Source organism: Cyprinus carpio, chromosome B8, assembly GCF_018340385.1.
Source record: "Cyprinus carpio isolate SPL01 chromosome B8, ASM1834038v1, whole genome shotgun sequence".
Taxonomy (NCBI): domain Eukaryota; kingdom Metazoa; phylum Chordata; class Actinopteri; order Cypriniformes; family Cyprinidae; genus Cyprinus; species Cyprinus carpio.
The window spans coordinates 10669960-10691723 of NC_056604.1; the positions used below are offsets into that span (position 1 = coordinate 10669960).

The 21764-nt window shown below is 37.7% G+C and overlaps 1 protein-coding gene across 1 annotated transcript in view; it reads left to right on the forward strand.

The window, feature by feature from the left end:
- Window positions 1-2482: 2482 nt before the first annotated feature.
- LOC109094995 (neurogenic locus notch homolog protein 2-like) overlaps window positions 2483-21764 on the forward strand; it is a 111147-nt gene continuing 91865 nt past the window's right edge. The window contains exons 1-3 of the mRNA XM_042728891.1: window positions 2483-2598; window positions 13619-13638; window positions 13720-14061. Of these exons, the coding sequence (XP_042584825.1) occupies window positions 2498-2598; window positions 13619-13638; window positions 13720-14061 (463 nt within the window). The 5' untranslated portion in view covers window positions 2483-2497. The remainder of the gene's footprint in view (window positions 2599-13618; window positions 13639-13719; window positions 14062-21764) is intronic.

Here is a 21764-nt window from a genome sequence, read left to right on the forward strand (position 1 = left end):
TATGAAGGTCATTTTAAGATTCATTTCGCTGACAAGCACAACCTGGTGACTGGATTTAACTGAAATTATGGGCCACTTATCCATTGTCTCTTCTAGCAAAGTCATCCTTCTCGTTATTTGCTGCTTTAAAATATCATATGGTAAGTATTTTACAGTTTATATTTCAGAACACATTTCTTGAAAGTGATAGTTTATCAGTGCTAGTTTATTCAATATTTCAATTACATTTTAATTAGCATGCTTGTGTAATATAAAAATAAAAAAAATGTAATACTATTAACTTAATCTTTGAGTTAGTTAAATGTTTGTGTATTCTGAAATTATCAGGTTTTACAGGGTGCAAACATATTCGTTACCCTGGACCACAAAACCAGTCTTAAGTGTTTAATACATTTATACTTAAGATTTATACATAATCTGAAAGCTGAAATAAATAAGCTTTCCACTGATGTATGGTTTGTTAGGATAGGACAATATTTGGCCGAGATACAACTGTTTAAAAATATGGAATCTGAGGGTGCAAAAAAAATAAAAACTGAGAAAATCACCTTTTAAGTTGTTCAAATTAATCCTTTACAATGTACATTACTAATCAAAAATTAAGTTTATATATATTTACGGTAGGAAATTAACAAAATCTCTTCATGGAACATGATCTTTACCTAATATCCTAAAGATTTTTGCCATAAAAGAAAAATCAATAATTTTGACCCATACAGTGTTTTTTTGGCTATTGCTAAAAATATACCCCAGCGACTTGAGAGTGGTTTTGTGGTCCAGAGACATCTGAGTTGCCAATCAGAATAAAGTGTTCTGTGTAATAAAATCTGTATTGATTGGTCATGTCTATATTGGTTCAGCTCTAGAATTACAAACCTGATTCCAAAAAAGTTGGGGCACTGTACAAATTGTGAGTAAAAAAGGAATGGAATAATTTACAAATCTCATAAACCTATATTTTATTCTCAATAGAATATAGATAACATATCAAATGTTGAAAGTGAGACATTTTGAAATGTCATGCCAAATATTGGCTCATTTTGGATTTCATGAGAGCTACACATTCCAAAAAAAGTTGGGACAGGTAGCAATAAGAGGCCGGAAAAGTTAAATGTACATATAAGGAACAGCTGGAGGACCAATTTGCAACTTATTAGGTCAATTGGCAACAAGATTGGGTATAAAAAGAGCCTCTCAGAGTGGCACTGTCTCTCAGAAGTCAAGATGGGCAGAGGATCACCAGTTCCCCCAATGCTGCGGCGAAAAATACTGGAGCAATATCAGAAAGGACTTTCTGAGAGAAAAATTGCATAGAGTTTGAAGTTATCATCATCTACAGTGCATAATATCATCCAAAGATTCAGAGAATCTGGAACAATCTCTGTGTGTAAGGGTCAAGGCTGGAAAACCATACTGGATGCCCGTGATCTTCGGGCCCTTAGACGCCACTGCATCACATACAGGAATGCTACTGTAATGGAAATAATGACATGGGCTCAGGAATACTTCCAGAAAACATTGTCTGTGAACACAATCCACCGTGCCATTCGCCGTAGCTGGCTAAAACTCTATAGATCAAAAAAAGAAGCCATATCTAAACATGATCCAGAAGCGCAGGTGTTTTCTCTGGGCCAAGGCTCATTTAAAATGGACTGTGGCAAAGTGGAAAACTGTTCTGTGGTCAGACGAATCAAGTTCTTTTTGGAAAACTGGGACGCCATGTCATCCGGACTAAAGAGGACAAGGACAACCCAAGTTGTTATCAGCTCTCAGGTTAGAAGCCTGCATCTCTGATGGTATGGGGTTGCATGAGTGCGTGTGGCATGGGCAGCTTACACATCTGGAAAGGCACCATCAATGCTGAAAGGTATATCCAAGTTCTATGAACAACATATGCTCCCATCCAGATGTTGTCTCTTTCAGGGAAGACCATGCATTTTCCAACATGACAATGCCAGACCACATACTGCATCAATTACAACATCATGGCTGCGTAGAAGGATCCGGGTACTGAGATTGCAAGCATGCAGTCCAGATCTTTCACTCATAGAAAATATTTGGGGCATCATAAAGAGAATGATGCAACAAAGAAGACCTAAGACAGTTGAGCAACTAGAAGCCTGTATTAGACAAGAATGGGACAACATTCCTATTCCTAAACTTGAGCAACTTGTCTCCTCAGTCCCCAGACATTTGCAGACTGTTATAAAAAGAGGGGATGCCACACAGTGGTAAACATGACATTATCCCAACTTTTTTGAGATGTGTTGATGCCATGAAATTTAAAATCAACTTATTTTCCCTTTAAATTATACATTTTCTCAGTTTAAACATTTGATATGTCATCTATGTTGTATTCTGAATAAAATATTGAAATTTGAAACTTCCACATCATTGCATTCTGTTTTATTCACAATTTGTACAGTGTTCCAACTTTTTTGGAATCGGGTTTGTAAGTTTAAATGTATACTATTATTGGTTCTTTGCACAGCACTTGATGTGTTGTTTCTACACAGCTCTGCAGTGTGTGGGCCCTGTGAAGCCCTGTGTGAACAACGCTGCCTGTGTCACTTTCCACAATGGAACAGGCTACTGCAGGTAAGACAGAATGACTCTCAGATTTAAACTCCAGTCTTTTTCACTCATTGTGAAAAATCAAATGATGAGTATGAAGTCTGTATTATAGTTGTGTCATAGTTTGTATAAAGCTGCGTACCTCCACAAAAGTCAGCCAAGTATTTAAAATCAGTTTTTGATGTGCCCATCTCCCCCCTCACCTGTAATTTGTAACCAAAAGTTGCAACCTTGTGATTTTTAAAACAGATATTGCCAGGAAAGCAGATGAGTCAGGCCTTTTAGCAAAGGTTTAGATTGTGCAAGATAGAATTCCATAGCATGAAGTTCCCACTCACTGAGCAAACCAACAAGTAAGATTAAAACCTTTGCAAATATTTGGAGGTCATGTGCCTTTCTAAAATCAACATGATAAATGTTACCATTTGTTAAAATGATGGTTCCCTTTGGTAGGTTCACTTAAAAGGAGACTGAGAAGACTATCACATGCAGTTATTGAATGTACTATGTACAAATAAATAAGAAAAAATATGATGGAGAAAATCAGAAAGAATAGAAAACTTGTCAAGCTAGTTGCATTGAAGTAAGTAAGTAAGTAATTTGAATTTATTAGGGAGACAGGACTGATGGGTAGAATTAAAACTGTTCCACACGTCAGAGCCTAAGGTGGCAGTAATGCACCTAATACATTGGATACCAACTACAGTTAAAAGGCACATATTAGGCAAAATCCACTTTTACATGGTGTTTGGACATAAATGTGTGTTGTCAATGTGTGAACACAACCACTCTACAATGATAAAAAATCCACCCATTGTGGAATTGTGAAATATTTGGTGAGCATTATTAGGTTATAATGTATTGTTATGTGTGATTTTATGGTTGTGTTTTTTTTGTTTTTGGTTTTGATGTTGTGGAATTTGATATTTTCAGGAAGCCTAGGTGTCTGAGATAATGACCTTTTGTCTTTGTTGCTCTTCCTTGCCATTTGGCTTTTTAAGACTGATTGGATTAGCACCTGTGCATTTGAATGACACTATTATGTTGATGAGATCAAGGCTGGAAAAATGCTAGTGTCTGGCTTTTTCCTGTACTGTATTTGCATGCTTTGTTAAGATTGTCTCCACCTCTATGTATCACTCCCCCTTTGAAATGTATATAAACTACAATGTATTAATGACTAGTTAGACTTTTGATGACTACAGCGCCACGCAGTGCGTTCTTAATAAAGAATTCTGCTGAAGATTGCCTAGCTGTAGGGTTTGGTTAGCTAAGTTTTCCTCTGAAAAAAATAATTTTAGAGATGAAGGTTATCCTCTGTTCAGGCAGGGAAGATTAACATTACGTGTTAATATTTGTTATCCTCTGTTTCGGCAGGGAAGAACTGTTATAGTCTGTTTGTGTTGGTTTGTGTTTTTTACAATATTTTTCTGGTGTTAGTTTTTGAGTAAAGTGCTAGAAGTTTGTGTTACCCTCTGTCTCGGCAGGGAAGAATTGTTTATCCTCTGTTCATGCAGGGAAGATTAGCATCACATGCTAATGTTTGGTACCCTCTGTTAATCAGAGAAGTTTTAATGTTTTGAGTGTGTGGTAACAAAGAAACTCACAAAATGTTTAGAAAGAATGCTAGATTGATCCACACAACTGAAAAAGGTGGTCTCTTGACTCCTTTGTGGTCAGATAGCAAATTCAAATCACTGTTAGGAGTGCAAATGAACCTAATAGTCACTGAGAAAGTAAGACAAGAACTAACTCAGAAATATGATATCCATCCAGACAAGACTTGGTCTGTAGATGAGTGTAAAAAGGTACTTGGAGCATGTATTCGCAAGAACAACGTGAAAGGCATTATCTGCTGCCACAGAGAATTTGCTTTATCGCTAGCTGCGCAACAGTCTCAGCATAACTCAGAGCTAGAGGAACAGAACAAAGAGCTCCGAGCTAGAGTATCCTCTTTGACTAAGTAATTGAACCGCAACAAAGCTGCAGCGAAAACTGATGTGGAAGAAGTTAGTCAGACTGATAACATTTATCCTGACTTACAAGCTTTCTTTGAAAGAGATGTAGCCATCCAGTCAGTAACTGATATGCCTGTAGATTCAATAAAGGTATGTGGCGCTAGGAGCAGATCTCAGGGAATTGAGGGAACTGAAAGTGTTCCTCCCAACCCCTCTGTTGTCCAAGTACGAACTGTTGCCAAAGTTCTAGGACCTAAAGATATAGAGAGACTATCCCAGAGCTTACCCTCAGCACGCACACATTTTTCTGAATTTAGAAGGGCATTAATCAGTAAAATGCATCTCTACGACATGTCATTAGTAGAAGTCCCAATTTTTGTGAAAGGTAGCATACAAAAGAAAGAGATTGACTTTTTGCTTGATACAGGTACAGAAATTACAGTAATTCCTATAAAATTGGCTGAAGGTTTAAACATCCGTACAAGAAAACTAAACTTTGTTTAACTGGTGTAATAGGTGAAGATTCTGTTTTGTATGAAACCCCATCCATAGAGGTACAATTAGGCCCGAAGACTCTGACTACAAAATTGCTATGTGCTCCATTAAATACAGGTGCAATTCTAGGCATGGATCTACTCAGACAAGTACAAGTTTAGACATGTCCTCAGAATCTGCTAGCATAAAAAATTTTCTCAGCACAAGTTTCTACCAATAATGTAATAACTCCTGAGTAAGCTTTCTTACAGAATCATCCAATTTGGGCTAAAGACAAGGATGATTGTGGGTTTTTGACAGGTGTAGAACTAGTCAAATAGACAGGAACTCCACCTCCTGTTACCAAACAATGTCCTATCAGTAAGAAAGCTATACAGGGAATAAAACCTATTGTAGAAAAATTGCTGAAACAAGGAGTGCTAGTTAAAACAAACAGTCCCTGTAACTCACCCATATGGCCCATCAAGAAATCTAATGGGACATCGAGACTCACCATAGACTACAGAGCAGCCAATAAACATATTGATAAAATCACCCCCCAGTGTCAGATCCATCTACAATTTGTAATGGCTTACCATTAGATTGTAAGTTTTTTTCTGTAATCGATATGTCTAATGGATTCTTTTCTGTACCCTTGATCTCTGACAGCCAGACATGGTTAGCTTTTACGCTCGACTATGAACAATATCAGTGGACACGTTTGCCCCAGGGATTTCAGAATTCCCCAACCTTATACCATCAGGCTGTCAGACGTGATTTGTGTGACCCAGAATGTCCAGTCAAGCAGTCCACTATGATTCAATATGTCAATGATATTTTGATAGCCTATACAGATCACAAGGTACATCAAACTTTGGCATTGTTGGACTATTTGCAGAAAAGAGGACACAAATGCAGCTTTCACAAAGCTCAAATTGCTAAAAACCAAGACACATTTCTGGGTCAAACAACTGGTGCAGGAAATAGATCTATTACACAGGATCGAGCTGCTTCAGTCAAAGCCATACCTCCACCTACTACCATTAAAACACTCAGATCATTTTTAGGAACAACAGGTTACTGTAGACCTTGGATTGAAGAATATGCCTCAATTGCTCAGCTTCTCTATGACTTGTTGAAAGGCCAGGTTAAAGATTCTGATACTGTTTGTATCGAAGAAATTCACCTCAATGCTTTCAATGATTTAAAGAGAGCACTATGTCAAGCACCAGCATTAGGAATTGCACAATCTAATAAACCCTTTGTGCTTTATGTACATGAACACTTAGGCTTTATGACTGCATGTTTAATGCAAGATAATGGGGCAGTTTACGTCCAGAGGCGTCTCTACGTGGTGGCCAGGGGTGGCACCGGCCCCCCCTGAAATTTGGCTGGCCACCCCAGGTGCCCCCCCACCAGATGTCTTGCGATAGACATTTGTTTTTAGTAAATGGCGGATCCTGGAATGTGTAGCTGCTTAGGGATGCTTTCTTCTCCTCTTTCTTCCTCTAGCGTGATATCTGACAGATATCGAGAGCGCATAATGTTACGTGATCCATGTAATGCGCGAGCACGAATCTCCACTCGCAAGTGGATTTCCTTCACTCACACAAAACTGGATGTGTGCTTTTAAATATACATTGTTCTTTTATGAATTGGCTCTGCTTTTGCTCAGAGATTACGTGTATGCTCAAACGTTCTTGCATCACTGAAGACTAGAAGCGCTTTTTTTTTCTAATTCAGATGAGGAATAGGCTTATCTCATTAAATGAAAGCAAGCTGATTATAGTCAGCCTTCTCTAGTTATTTATTTTATTAATAGCCTAGTTATTTTAGTTTAGTGCTTAACTTATAAATATGCATTTACTCAATTGTGCATTTGTATTTTGTTGTTTTTGTATATAGTTTTGCAATAAAAGTGTATTAGCCAGGTTCCAGAAATAATCACTGAGGGTGCTTCTAAAATTAGTGAGGGTGCTCTAGTCTTAATGCCCATTTTCACATATTTTCTCCCGTCTATTGCTTTGGTCATCATTGTGTCAATCACTGCTACTTCGAGAGTGAATCCCACATAAATATGCAGATGTCATTCCCGATACTTTGCAACGTGTGTGTGGCTGAAAAACAAAGTTCTACATTTTAAATGGATCATAGACTAGAAAGCTTGCAAAGAGTGCTCATTACCACTAAAAAAGCTGTCACTCTTTGTTTAGTGAGTGTATACACGATATATTTTAACATACATCGTGCCGCAAACCATAACCCCCCCCCCCCATTGTTTTACGGCGCACACCAGTAACAAACTCATCCTCATGTATGATGTCTGCAATGACTGAAGTTTTGTTAGAGGATGAAGGTGAAATAACAGAAACTCCCATAGAGAATGCAGAATTGGAGTTGTTTGTTGATGGTTCAGCTCAAGTCATTGAGGGTAAGAGACGAGCAAATTCTGCAGTAACTTCCACCACTGAAGTTGTAGCTTCAGGTCGTCTTCCAGATCATTTTTTAGCTCAAGCTGCAGAACTAGTAGCCTTAACTAGAGCAAGCACGCTAGCTTCAGGATTGATTGCAAATATCTACACTGATTCCAGGTATGCTTTTGGGGTGGTTCATGATTTTGGTGTCATTTGGCAAAGTAGACAGTTTCTAACTTCTGCTGGATCCCCCATTAAGCATGCTGGATTAGTGAAATATTTAATGAAATTAGCGGTGATCAAAGTGAAAGCACATCTCACAACTAATACTACGGAAGCTAAACGTAATGCTCTTGCTGATGTAGCTGCTAAACAGGCTTGTTCCTATGCAACTGTTCAAGTGTGTTCAGAAAGTACATCACAGAAGACAATTCTGCCTCCTAAATCAATTATTGATCTGTACAAAATGTTCCTCTCTATGAAGCATGGACATGGTTAGACAAAGGAGCCACAGTGGATTCATCTGGATGCTTGACCAAAGAGGGGAAGTATGTCGCTCCTGAATCACTGCTGCCATATTTGGCTCAACAGATACACAATTTGGGTCACAGTGGTCCAGCAACGATGAATCACAAGTTCTCAAATCAATGGTGGAATCCAAAATTCAGTAATGTAGCTACCGAAACAGTCAAGAGATGTGTTACATGTCAGAAAAATAGTGATGTGCCAGCAGCAGCTACAGTAGCAACACATACTCCAGCTCCACCAGGACCATTTCATCACCTGCAAGTTGATTACATATTATTGCCTCCTTGTAAGGGAAAAACTGATGTTTTGGTAGTATTGGACAAATTCTCTAGATTGCTAGAAGCTTATCCAACAGCTACATGCTACAGCTGCACATACTGCTAAATGTCTTGTTGCTGATTTCATTCCCAGATGGGGATAACCAGATTGCACTGACTCAGATCAAGGTACACACTTCACAGGACAGGTAGTCAAGGAAGTGTCTGAAATGTTGAAAATTAAGTGGAATCTTCACTGCCCCTATAGGCCACAAGCATCAGGACAAGTTGAACGAGCAAACAGAACTATCAAAACCAGGCTAAGCAAAATGCATCAGGAAGGATTACCATGGGTCGAGGCGCTGCCAGCGGTACAGTGTAGTATGAGAGCATCAGCTATCAGATCAGTAGGACTGAGCCCTCATGAGATTATTACAGGACGCCCAATGCAGATGCCAGGTGTGATTGATCTTAGAAATGCTGATGTACACATTGCCTCAGATGCCCTAATCACTTACTGTGAAAACCTCACAAAGGCAGTACAGAGTGCCAGAGAGAGAGTTGAGTCGTGTTGGCAGACTCCACCAGAAGGGGGGACACAATCATCCCAGGTCAGTGGGTCATGATAAAGTCATTCAGAAACAAGCCGTTAGAGTGATACTTTTGCCAATGGCTTTTTCTTGGTGCGTGGAAAATTATGCTCCAGCCTCGACTCCATGGGGTGAAATTCCTCATGAACGTTGCAGCTTTGTGGTCGAAATGATAACCAAATCCCATGTGGACATTACTCCATCAGCAGGGAGAGAGGAAAAGGACTTAGAAGGGTGTCTCCACAGCACACCATCTCTCCCGAAACTCTTCACAGTAAATAAGTGGTGTATGATTCCTCCACCAACTGGCACCTTTTGGTTAAGTGGAACCTCTGTTTACAACATTCTACCAAGCCAATTCAATGGCAGGTGCACCCTGGTTTATGTTCTACCGGCTATCAGAGACAATACACACTCCACCCCAAGATCTCCACATCTATATAATTCAGCTCCTACCGCGAACAAAGAAGATGGCTGCATTCCAGGACTCACTTATGAACAAACATGGTGGTCAAGAATTCTTGGAGCATTAATCCCGTTTTATGGTGTCATACAGGCCCTTGGTCAAGTCAGAAGCTTATCGAATTCTGTACAGAAACTAGCCAATGATACGGCTTTGGCCCTGGGTAACATCTAAGACACTCTTGCTTCGCACAAGATAATGATCTTACAGAACAGAGTGGCCTTGGATTACATTCTTGCAACGCAAGGGGGAGCATGCACCATTATCGGACCTAAGTGCTGCACCAGGTTAATGGATCCAACAGAGAACTTGAACAAAATCCAACAAGACATTCTTGATCTTTCAGTAAAATTACACCAGATGACTGACGACAATTCTACATGGTTCGGAAACCTTTTAGGTAAACCCTGGCTGTGGATCAAGGAAACCGCAATTCTGCTGTTGTTTTTCCTACTGGTGTACTATCTATGTGTCCACAGTATCAAGTGTTTAATTCAACAACTAACCCATGCCCATCACAGGGAAATTACAGTTCCAACCAGGAAATATTATTACCCATAAGAACTACATGGACCCTAGCTGCATGTTTGTTTCTGTGTCAACATGTCGTTCTTCACTACAGACAGTTAACACAGAGCAAGTGCTATGTGCCTGTAACGATCTCAGGTTACAAGAATGAACTTTTAAGTGTCTAAATTTGTATTTTGTGAGAGTTATTAGAACTGTCAAAGGGGGAATTGTGGAAGTACAAAATTTAAAAAATGTTAAATCTAGGTTCCAATGTAATAGTATATAAACTCAAAACGTTATGTACATTGTTTTTTACATTTTGAGGTAAAAAAGGATCAAATCAGGAAGCCCAGGTGTCTGAGATAATGACCTTTTGTCTTAATGCTCTTCCTTGCCATTTGTCTTTTTAAGACTGTGCACCTGTGCATTTGAATGAAGGCTGGGAAAATGCCAGTGTCCCTTGCCGTTGAAATGTATATAAACTACAATGTATTACTGACTAGTTAGACTTTTGATGACTACAGCGCCATGCAGCGCATTCTCAATAAAGAATTATGCTAAAGATTACCCAAGAGTTTCCAACACACTGCTTATTTTTAATCCCCAAATCAACCAAATCAGTCTCACTACACATGCCATTCCTTAGGCCCCAACCACGTCTGCTTACTGAGCGACAGTGCTGCATTGCCATAGTTTCCACCCTCAGTGAGTCGTTTGGTTGTACGCTGTCCTCTATTTTCTCTGCGCTCGAGCAGCTGTAAAGTCAACAATGTCCAGTAGTGGACAGTAACGGAGTAGCTTTACTTCGTTACTGTACTTAAGTACATTTTTCAAGTAAAAAACATAATATGTACTGTTCTTTCAATTTATCCCCCCTAAAAAACCTTATTCTGGATAATAATAATGTAGTTTTATTTGAGTAACTTTTAGGATTTTTTACTTCACTACATTCCAAATTGTTCCATAAGACTCATAGTGAATATTAAATTATGTTTTTTACTTCAAACTACATTTCACTCAAACATATCTTTTACTCCTTATATCATGTGACTCCGACACGCAGAAGAGGATGTCTGATTCAAGAACGAACTGATTTCTTTTCAAATGGGAACCTTTTAAATAGGTTCGCAAATCGCACAAAAACAATCATTCATGCTGCTCACGAATTAGATTGATTCGATTGCAGATATGTTCTCGAGCATGACAACCCACTGATTCATATGAACCGTTTAGTGCCACTTCACTACTCCACCATAAGATCAACATTTTTTTACTTAACTACAATCGTTACTCCCTTCAGAACTGGGAGACTGATTCTTTTTGTGGTTCGCGCGATTGCGCGACTGATGCTGCCAAAAGTAAGTTAATAATGTTGAATTTTAGGATTAATTGTTGAAACTGAAAATCATATTTAGGTCAAAATTGTCAGTTGTTTGTGAACTAAATCTGCTGTAAAGGGTGATCTATTCAAGCCCACTGAAATGCTTGAATGCAGACACATCAAGACACATGTTTCAGGTTAAAAAAAATATATAAAAAACAAAACATTAAAATAACACAGATTAAATAACTCATGCATGTTCAAATTCCCCACTGACGTAATGTCAACAGTTTTATTAAAATGCTAAACATTTAGCCGTATGTGATGTCTGTTTTTATATTGTTTATCAACAGTTAAACTTTTATATTGTTTGAATTAACTAGCCGAGTAGACAGATATGAATGTTTTTCAAAACCATACTGAAAATAAGTAAATATTGTTAGATCATGCTAACTGTCTAGCTAACTTGCTGGTGCTAAGTTGAGGTAATTTTTAGATATAAAGTCCAAATATTTTTATTCAGCCATCTAGATAGATTACATCTGGGGGGGAAATAAAGGATGTGATGTTCAGAACATGGTAACTACAGTAATTATCAAAGTGGGAAGTGATGCCCTCTGGAGGCATTTGACCAGGGGTGTCTTTACACCACAGAAAAGGTTTGAGAAGAAAAAAATATTATTATAATTATATTTTCCTTAAAATGTTCTTCCTAACTTCAGGCCTTATTCTCATGTCATATATAACTGGGATGTTCTGCAAAACAACAAATATTAAAACAGTTTTTTTCTTACTGGTGAAACTCAGATGGTCAAATCTGTTTTCTCTCAGGTACATCACAGTGGAAGCTTCACAGTGAACATTACTACATCACTCTCATCAACGCAGTCCATATCAACAACACAAATATATCTTGACTCCATATAGTGGTTATTTTGGGAAAATCCCAGGTATTTTGAGCAGTAGGATTATTAAAAATATGTGAAAATATAAAATTAAATTAAGTAGCCTATATAAAATTGCAACATAAATCTATCTATCAGTACTTTTTTACTTAAGTACATAAAAAAAATGAGTACTTTTTACTTTCACTCGAGTAAAATTGAAAAAGGAGTACTTTTACTTTTACTGGAGTAATATTTTATTATACGTATCTGTACTTTTACTCAAGTACTTGATTTGTGTACTTCGTCCACCACTGACAATGTCTCATAAGCAATCCTGATGTTCTGTTGAGTTGTTAGCTCGGTCCATTGAGACAGATTAGCGTTGCGTGAGCTCTAGAACATTGCGCTGTTTCGTCCCACTTTTGGTTTGTTTGGCTTCCCATAAGTACGGCTGAACACTGGTTCTCACACTCTGTCATGTTGCTTCTTCTGACTGTTTATTGCTGTAGGTCTGCAAAGCAGAGATATATAAACTACACCCTCTTCTGAAGAGGGAGTGGGAATATGCAGCTCATTTGCATTTAAAGTTATACACACTCTTTTTTTTTAGACATGCCCCCAAAATGACAGATGTTTTTCCAGATAAATTAGATAAATTATCTGTGGGGTATTTTGAGCTGAAACTTCACCAACACATTCTGGAGACACCCAAGACCAATATTACATCTTGTTAAAAAGGGGCATATTAGGAGCCCTTTAAAATCGAGGAAGAAGAAAACAGGCTGCATCCGAAATTGCGTACTTCCCTATTATATAGTAGGCGAGAAAGAGTATGTGAAAAAAGAAAAGTATGTCCAAATTCACAGTACTTATAAAAGGATAGGCCAAAACTACCCAGAGGACCTAACTACTACCGGCAAGATTCTGAAGTGTGCATACGATGGATACTTTACTATCCCATGAGGCCACTGAAGGGAATTTGTGAATGGCAGTGAAGCGATGAAACTAATGCTGGAAGGTCATGTAATAATGACAGCATGACCAAAGTAGTATGTCAAGATTATGTTCATACTACACATATTCTTACAATGTAGAACAGATTTTTTAGCTGTCACAATTTAATTACTTTTCAAAATAAGTACCTCCTCAAGAGAGTACGCAGTTTCAGACACAGCCAAAGGGCATATCCCAGGGGTGGCGAACTCCGGTCCTGGAGACCTGCAGCCCTGCAGAGTTCAGCTCCAACCCTAATTAAAAAGGACAGACGTTCACCACTCCTGACATATCCCAGTAGTCACACTTTGCACTTGACCAGTTGTATATTTACGTGATATATTTTTTGTATTTGACCCAAAAGACAGTGTAGGCCCTGTCCCAAATGGCACACTTCACGTGCACTTGCGGTCTTCCGGTCTTTCAGTTGCCCGAGTCCGTTAAGTCCACGAGACTGTAGGTTGTCCCATTCGTCATTTTAGCTTTCAAAGGGTGCTCGCCAGTGCTCCCTTTGGGGCCGCTATGTTTAATTAGTTAGTTAATAATTTTTTTTAATTCACATACAGCCTGTTTTCTATTATTTGGCATATTAGCTTAAATGATTCTCTTACAGACCCTGAATAATATTTGTCCCATTTCTGTGTTTTAGGTGTGCTCCTGGTTTCTTAGGTGAGTACTGTCAACACACGTGTACTGAGGGATATTGTGTGAATGGAGGAATGTGCACCGTGCTCATGATTTTCTTCTCAGGTCAGCATTGTGAGCAAGAGGACCCATGTCTGTCCCGCCCATGTGCCAACGGTGGTATCTGCACTGCCCTGCCCGATCGTGAATTCTCTTGTACCTGTCCTCCTGGTTACCATGGCCCCCGTTGTCTCAATGACACAGATGAGTGTGCCTTCTCCCCATCTCTGTGCAAGAACGAAGGCATGTGTCTGAACACCCCAGGCTCATATCGATGTAACTGCCAACCTGGCTTTACCGGCCTCCACTGCGAGATGTATTACGTGCCCTGCTTTCCATCCCACTGCCTCAATGGTGGTACATGCCAGCAGATGACAGACACAACTTATATATGCCACTGCCTGCCAGGTTAGTTCCCTAGGAGAGGAAATAGAAATCTATTTTGATAATAAAATATCTGAGCTATAGAGCCTATAAAGCTCCAGGGCAATGTCCACATTTAATGAATTAGCAGTAAAAACTTGCTGATTTAACATAATGCATTCCTTAAACTGTCCCAATTTATCAACAAAATATTTTGAACAGGCACTAGAAGAGGAGGGTACTTTGGGTGCTCAAGTCCCTGCCCTTTTTCTAAAATGAACCAAAAGTGCCCCTCTCTCAACAGTTAGAAACAATATTATTGTGGTCAATATTGTGTGTACAAAACATTAACGAATGGCTCAAAACTTGGAAAATATGTTTAATTTTACTCATGTCTGTCAGTCTGAGATGTTGTTGCCATTGCGTTTGTGACAGAACAGTAAAGCAGAGAAAAATCAAGGAAAAAGAAACCGCAACCTTGACTTATAAATGGTAGTCAACTACCTCATGCCTCATTCAATCTTTTAAGTACCCAAAATGAGAATACAAATCTTGAAATATATTATATTAACTAGAGAAGAAAAAAAAAAAAAAAAAAAAACAAATAAAAGAAATTACAATAGGGAAAACACACACAACACAACAGACACCAAAGGCAACAGCTGGGTCACTGAGAGCACACACAGGAAGAGAATCCCAAACCACTCCAACAAACATTCCCTCACACTCTAGTGCTCGCCACTGCAACCACATGAAGAAGAAAAAAACAAAGAAAATACAAACATGTTCCATTGCACCCCAAAGATAAGTTGTGGATCTCCCTAGGTTCCAAAGGGAAAAATCTCAGCACTGGCAAAGAAATATAGTTCAAATCAAATACACAATACAAGGAGAGAAAAGAAAATACTAATGTATACAGAACATAAGGGTAAATAACCACCCATTGCATCAAATGACTTTGAAAACAAGAAGAAACAAAAAAAACAAACAAGAAGTCGTCATCGGATTGGTTGAATTCTGTCACGAGCCGGGCTAGAACTCGGGTCTCTGTGTGGTGGTTGAGAGATCTGCCACTAGGCCACAGAGGGTGTAATGTTGGACCCAAACGAAATACTCAAGCCAGTACTCCGGGCAAGGTTGGTTTATTAAAAAAAAAAAAAAAAAAAAAAAAAGTCTTTGCGAACCAAAAATCCAACAAAAGTTCTTCTCAGACAGAGGATAAAGTAACATGAGAGAAAAAATGGAGAGGAAAAAAAAAAACCACAAGGGAAAATAAAAACTCCACGAGGGGGAGAAACCAAAACTAGAGCATACAGGCAATCAAATATAAAGACACCTTACTTTGAGGTAACTTGGAAAGACTTGGAAAACAAAGCAGGTAGCACGCAGCCAAGACTCAAAAAACCAAGTGTTGAGCAAAGGGAAAAACACTGCTTTAAAATACTCTAAGAGAAACAGGCACCAGGTGACCTGCATAATGCTGACAAGGGTAAACGAGGAAGAATTAAGGCAGAAAGCAACACAGGGGACCTCTAGAGGCGTGGAGACAAACTACAGGAGGTCGAATGCTGACAGAATTCTACAGGATTTCCACGAGATGTGTGTGTTGCATCCTTTAATGTTCCGCCTGGAAACAAAGATACTGTGGCGCCAAACCCCCTCATGAAAGAAGAAAGCTGTAGTATTTACAACTGTGACGACGAGCGCTTATGAGGATCAACTAAACGCTGGATTTTCAAAAGTATGTGGGACAAAAAGTAGAAGAATCTTTAAAAAATGTCAGAGAGTTTTACACACCGGTCTGTTATTGTGGCGACATTTCCACGCCTCAAAACGTGACAATGAACGAAACTAACTGTGATTGGTTGTCTGACATGTCGGTCAAACGGCCTCATGGATGGGCCTTGGCCAATGAAAGCTGCCATGAATTCAGACCTTCATCTGAAGGACCCCCACCTGCTGTTAGCATTCCATTGACTCCCATTCATTTTGGCGTCACTTTGACAGCGAATAACTTTACATCTGAGGTGTTTAAAGACTCCATTTGTCCATTCATTATTTCTAAAGAAACACGAAAATGTAAAAATGCTCCATTACCTTGTATCTTACGTTATGGCCCTCTAGAAGCAGTTTTTGTAAAAATAGGCTAACGATTGCATCATAACCTGCGACTCTCTGTCGCACAGTAGAGAAATTACCGTATGGACAGGAGGAGGACCTCGCAGGCAATCTTTTACTGTCTATGAGGCAAAAGGGGGGATTGTGATTATGCAAAATAACAAAATAATTAATCAGAATACTTACCAAAATTTGCTCCTGTTCACGCTCGTCTCTGCAAGATTCGGTGGGTGATTCAGATTTCTCTTGGCACAGCTATTAGAAGACTTACAATTGTCAGACAGGTTGCTCACTTCACATCTACTTCATCAAGCTCAGTTTGAGGCTGCGCAGTACGCTCGACCCCCAGTAAGTGCATGCTTCTAATTGACTTCACTTGTCTTCGTTGAATCGAATGGGGTCGCTGTGTCCATTTCTTTTACTGTCTATGCATCATCATCAGAACTAGAATCAGAACGAGCTTTATTGCCAGCTATGTTCACACAAACCAGGAATTTGTTTTAGTGACAGAAGCTCCACAATGCAACAGAATGACAGTGACAAGACAGGACACAGATAATAATAATAATTAAAAAAACATCAAATAAAAATATACAAAATAGACAATGTACAAAAAAGCAAAAACACAATATATATAATATAGACAATTATGTATATGCAAATCTGAAATGTAAATAAGTATGTGTGTTAAATAAATAATGTATAATAGTGTTGTGTGTTCCACATGCATCATGCAAAGAATCTGCGCAAAGGATAATGGGAGCCCGAAGTGTCCATCAGTTGTACCATTCGAAATCCGTCATTCCGAAGGGCCCTTTGAAGTGGCCAGTTTTGAGCACTTCGGTTTGGAATGTCCATTGAGTGTTGATGAATTTATTTTTTTTACTTTGGGGTGGCCTTCGGAGGGTGATATATCCCATTTGGAACGCACAGTAGGTCTATTTTTGCTGCACCGCTCACGCTCAATTAGAGGGGTCATATGATACTGCTAAAAAGAACATTATTTTGTGTATTTGGTTTAAATGAAATGTGTTTATGCGGTTTAAGGTTAAAAAAACAACAACATTATTTTCCACATACTGTACATTATTGTTTCTCCTCTATGCCCCGCCTTTTGAAACTCGTCAATTTTCATAAGGCCCATCTCTCTGAAAAGCGAGGTGTGCTGTGATTGGCCAGCTATTCAACGTGTTGTGATTGGCCGAATGCCTCAAGCGTGAGACTGAAATATTAGGCCTCTTAACATATTGTGGAGCCTTGTACGAGTCTCAGCTTTTATAAAGAATATCTCTTTGGATTTAAGACTTTAGTCTTTGCAACATCACAGATCTTCTATATTCACCAAGAGCTTGTAACACTCCAAAGAGAAAGGAAAATTTTATATATGACCCCTTTAAAGTGACAGCACACTTTTGATGGACAAAATAAATATGATTTCACACAAAACGTGCTACAAATGCACAGAATAAAAATGTCTAGTGTGTTTAACACGAATTGGAGTATGTCATGAAAGAAAATGAAGAATCAAAAATATGTATAGAAGGCTTAGCCATTTTAACTTGTTTTTAATTTTTAATTGCCATAAGCTTTAAAACATTTTATCAAACTCACTACAAACAATTCATCTTGCTCAGGATCTTAAGTTACAATGGAGTAGGCTATAAACATAAGAAATTCATTATTCATTCATTATTGACAGCTTCTGTAAATATTGTATTCTGTAAATATTGATGTGACAAACTTATGCCTTTTATTTATTTTCAGTTCCACAGTTACAAAAACGGAGCTATAGACATAATAAATGCACATGAAACATACTGACATATTCAACATTTGGCCTAATAAAAATATAATGAACGTTCAGCGTGTTCACCTTGGTTAGAAACACACCTTTTCATTTTTAAAATGAATTTCTATGAACAAATAATGACTTAAACATAATATTCTCACTTAACAATTAAAATGGAATGAATATTATATTGATCCAGGTCTTCAGTTACAAAAACGGACAACAAGGCACAAATGACAAACAAGGACACAAGATGAACACACACAAAAAATCTATAAATCATATTTACAGCTTCGAAGAAAAATACTAAGCTTTAAATTACAATTGTCAATATGCTGTCAATATGCTTTATGTAAATTACTTGAGATTAAGCTCCTTTTTGTAACTGATCGGGAGAAATGTGAATTATTCATTGGTACTTTTTATTTAATTCAGCTTTACATAATAACTTTGAACTTTTTAATAACATTTTGACATTCTTACTTCGCCTCACGATTAGTTAAAATCCAACGAATAATTCACATTTCTCCCGATCAGTTACAAAAACGGAGCTTAACCACAAGTAGTTTACATAAAGCATATTGACAGCTAATGGACATGGAGATTATGGACACACACTGAGCTATAACTTGGTTAATAGCGCATATCTGGGTAAGCGCCTATGGGTAAAAGTATGTATAAAAAAAGCACAGCACATTCTACATTTGAGTCTGATTGAAACAACATGGAGCTGTTTTTGTTGTTTACCATTTCCCCGCGAATCCCTGTTTTAACAAACTTTCAAGACTTCAAAACATTAAGTTTATGACTGACCAACCTCTAAAAACCAATTTATAGTTATTGTCTTTATGCAAGAAAAAAAACTATATATATAATGTCAGAGATTAACAAAATACAGGAAGAAAGCGTCTCATGAAATAAAAGTAAAACAAATCAAACAAACAAAGAAGACTGCCATCCCATATACCTTATAGATGACAACTTTACTATTTACATAACTTAAGTTTTAACAATGGAAATCAGACTATTGTGTATTCGATTCCAATGGAGAATGATTGGAATCTTTGCACGATTAATTAAGACAGTGGATCGCTCCAAATGAACAATGTCTATAAAATACGACAGCCATTGCTGTTTTGTCCGTGAATTAGGAGGAAACCAGGAACTGATTATCGTTTTCTTTGCTGCTGTTGACCTTTAGAAGAAAGCTCGTTTTTGGTTTAAAGTCAGGGATACTGAAGAGTTATCATCCAGAAGGAAAAGACAAGGTTCAGGATCAATCGTCAATTCCAGAAGTTGTGATAAGATAGTGGAGACATTAACCCAAACATTGAAGATTAGGAGGCATTCCCAGAATACATAAAAAAACTGCCTATTGCCCCAGTATTACCTTTGACAAAAACGGAAAGAAATAAGCTTCATTTTGAAAGGGTGTGTAATATATTTTATGGACTACTTTATAATTTATCAGCTGGTGGGCAGGATTTTTAGACGAGGCTGAAATATTTTGCTGTATTAATTCCCAATCAAAACTATGATCCTGTGCTCCAAGCTCTCTGTCCCAGACTCGAGTAATACCAAGATTTCCACATTTCTCCATGAAAAGACTGCCATAAATAAGAGAAACCTTGATAGTTTTCCCCTTTAAAGGTTCGAACCAGTGAGCCATGGGGTGAGATGTTAAAGGTATGCCAACATAACTTTGTAGTCTACTCAAAAGAATGTTGTGGTCAATAGTGTCAAACGCAGCGCTAAGATGCAGTAGCACTAATAGAGAAATACAACCACGATTGATTAATAAGAGCAGGTCATTTGTAACTCTGATGAGAGCAGTCTCAGTACTATGATATGGTCTAAATCCTGACAGGAAATCCTCACAGATTATTCTTTCATAGTTGAGAGGATACTTTTGTAGTATTTTTGACAGAAAAGGGAGATTTGAGATTGGTCTGTAATTAACTAGTTCTCTAGGATCAAGTTGTGTTTTTTTAATGTGAGGCTAAATAACAGCGTTTTGGGGACATATTCTAATGACACTGACATTAATAATATTCAGAAGAGAATCCTATGACTTCTGGAAGCATCTCTTTAGTAGCTTAGATGGAATAATGTCTAAAATAATGTAGGTGTTGATGATTTGACATGATAATACAATTCTTCCTCTTCTGTAGCAGAGGATGAATAGAATTGTTCCTCAGGGGATCTATAGTGCATTGTCTGATGCAGCTAATGGCTGCATGGTCAGAATTTTATCTTTTAAAGTATTGATCTTGGAAGCAAAGAAGGTCAGTTTTTAGAGCTTTTCTAAAAGTAGAATTACTTTCCCTCCATGCAATACAAAATGCCTCTAGTTTTGTTTTCTTCAAGCTGCTCTCCATTCTCCACGCTGCTCTCTTTAAGGTGCGAGTCTGCTCATTATACCATGATGTGAGACTGTTTTTCTTAATCTTCTTTAAGTGTAAAGGAGCAACTGTGTCTAAAGTGAAAAGAGAGTTTTCATTTCTGTTACAACATCACTTTTTTCTGAGCTATTGGATTTGCTGAGGAATTGAGACAAGTCAGGAAGATTATTTACAAAGCAGTCTTTTGTGGAAGTGATGGTTCTACCATATTTGTAACAAGGAGTTAAGTTTGCAGCTTTTCATTTCCTTCAAAACTTAAATGACTGAATTAAAAAAATAGATAAGTATGATGGAGTTCCTCGCTGAGGAGTGGATGAAATTAACTAATTAATTACCCAGTAGTGGCATTCTGTCTGGAACTCTTCTCGTAGTTCAGGGAAAACAGGGCATCTTTCTTCTCAGAAAACAATATATAGGAACACAAAGCAAAATGCACATCCATTTGATGGAGAATAAAGTATCCATTCACTTGACACATTCACTGTTTGCAAGCTTGCATGTGCCTTTTGGAAAAGCTGTTTTGGTGTTTTTACTGTTTTTCTGACAAAGAAAAATATATGTTTCTATTCTGGCATGTTAAAGGTCTTTTTTCGATTCAGTATTCTTGACAGTAAACTGTCAGAGCTGCATGGTTCATTATCTAATGTGTGTAAGATATGAACAAGCACAAAAGGGGTATTTAATATGTTTAATAGTTTGTTTAACATAAATAATCGCATTGAAAGCTAATAACTGTTAAAAAATAATGTCATTTTAAAAATATTTTTTTTAACAATTTAACTTAAAGTTCCATAATTAATTATTTAACTTACTATTAATTAGTTTATTGTAATTGGTTAACATCAATTTCTACATACAAAAAAAAAAAAAACCCATGAAATAAAAACAGTGTATGAAGGTAAATTACAAAACATTCTGAACGCCTACTTTTTTCTTTGCATATGCAATTTGATTAAAACTTGTAGAAATATTTATTTTTGCATGTAGCTCTTTCTATTAGTCTAGTAACTTTCTTTGCATTTTTTCCCCCAATTCTTACTCTACACGTGCAATTTTTGTCAATAATTGACTTTAAAAAGTAAAATATGCTGATTCAGTAATATTAACCAATAGAAATAAATGTTAATCATGATGTTAATGATCTAAAAACATGTTATTTTTAAGTGAAGTTATTATTGACAGCTAATACAATAACTAGGCTAACGATGTGGACGCGAGTAACGCGACAAAATACTATAGAACCCGTTATAATCAGTGTTGCTGTCGGCACTGGATGCAACTCGGCACAGCACAACAAATCCCTGACAGTAAACTAATGCTTCATTCTATTTATGATGTACTCACACAAAGTTCAAATGATTTGCAGCGGTTTATTTGTCGCATCCAGTATTAAGCAATGGTGGATATTTTTATTTCTGATTTCTTACAGGATGTTAAAT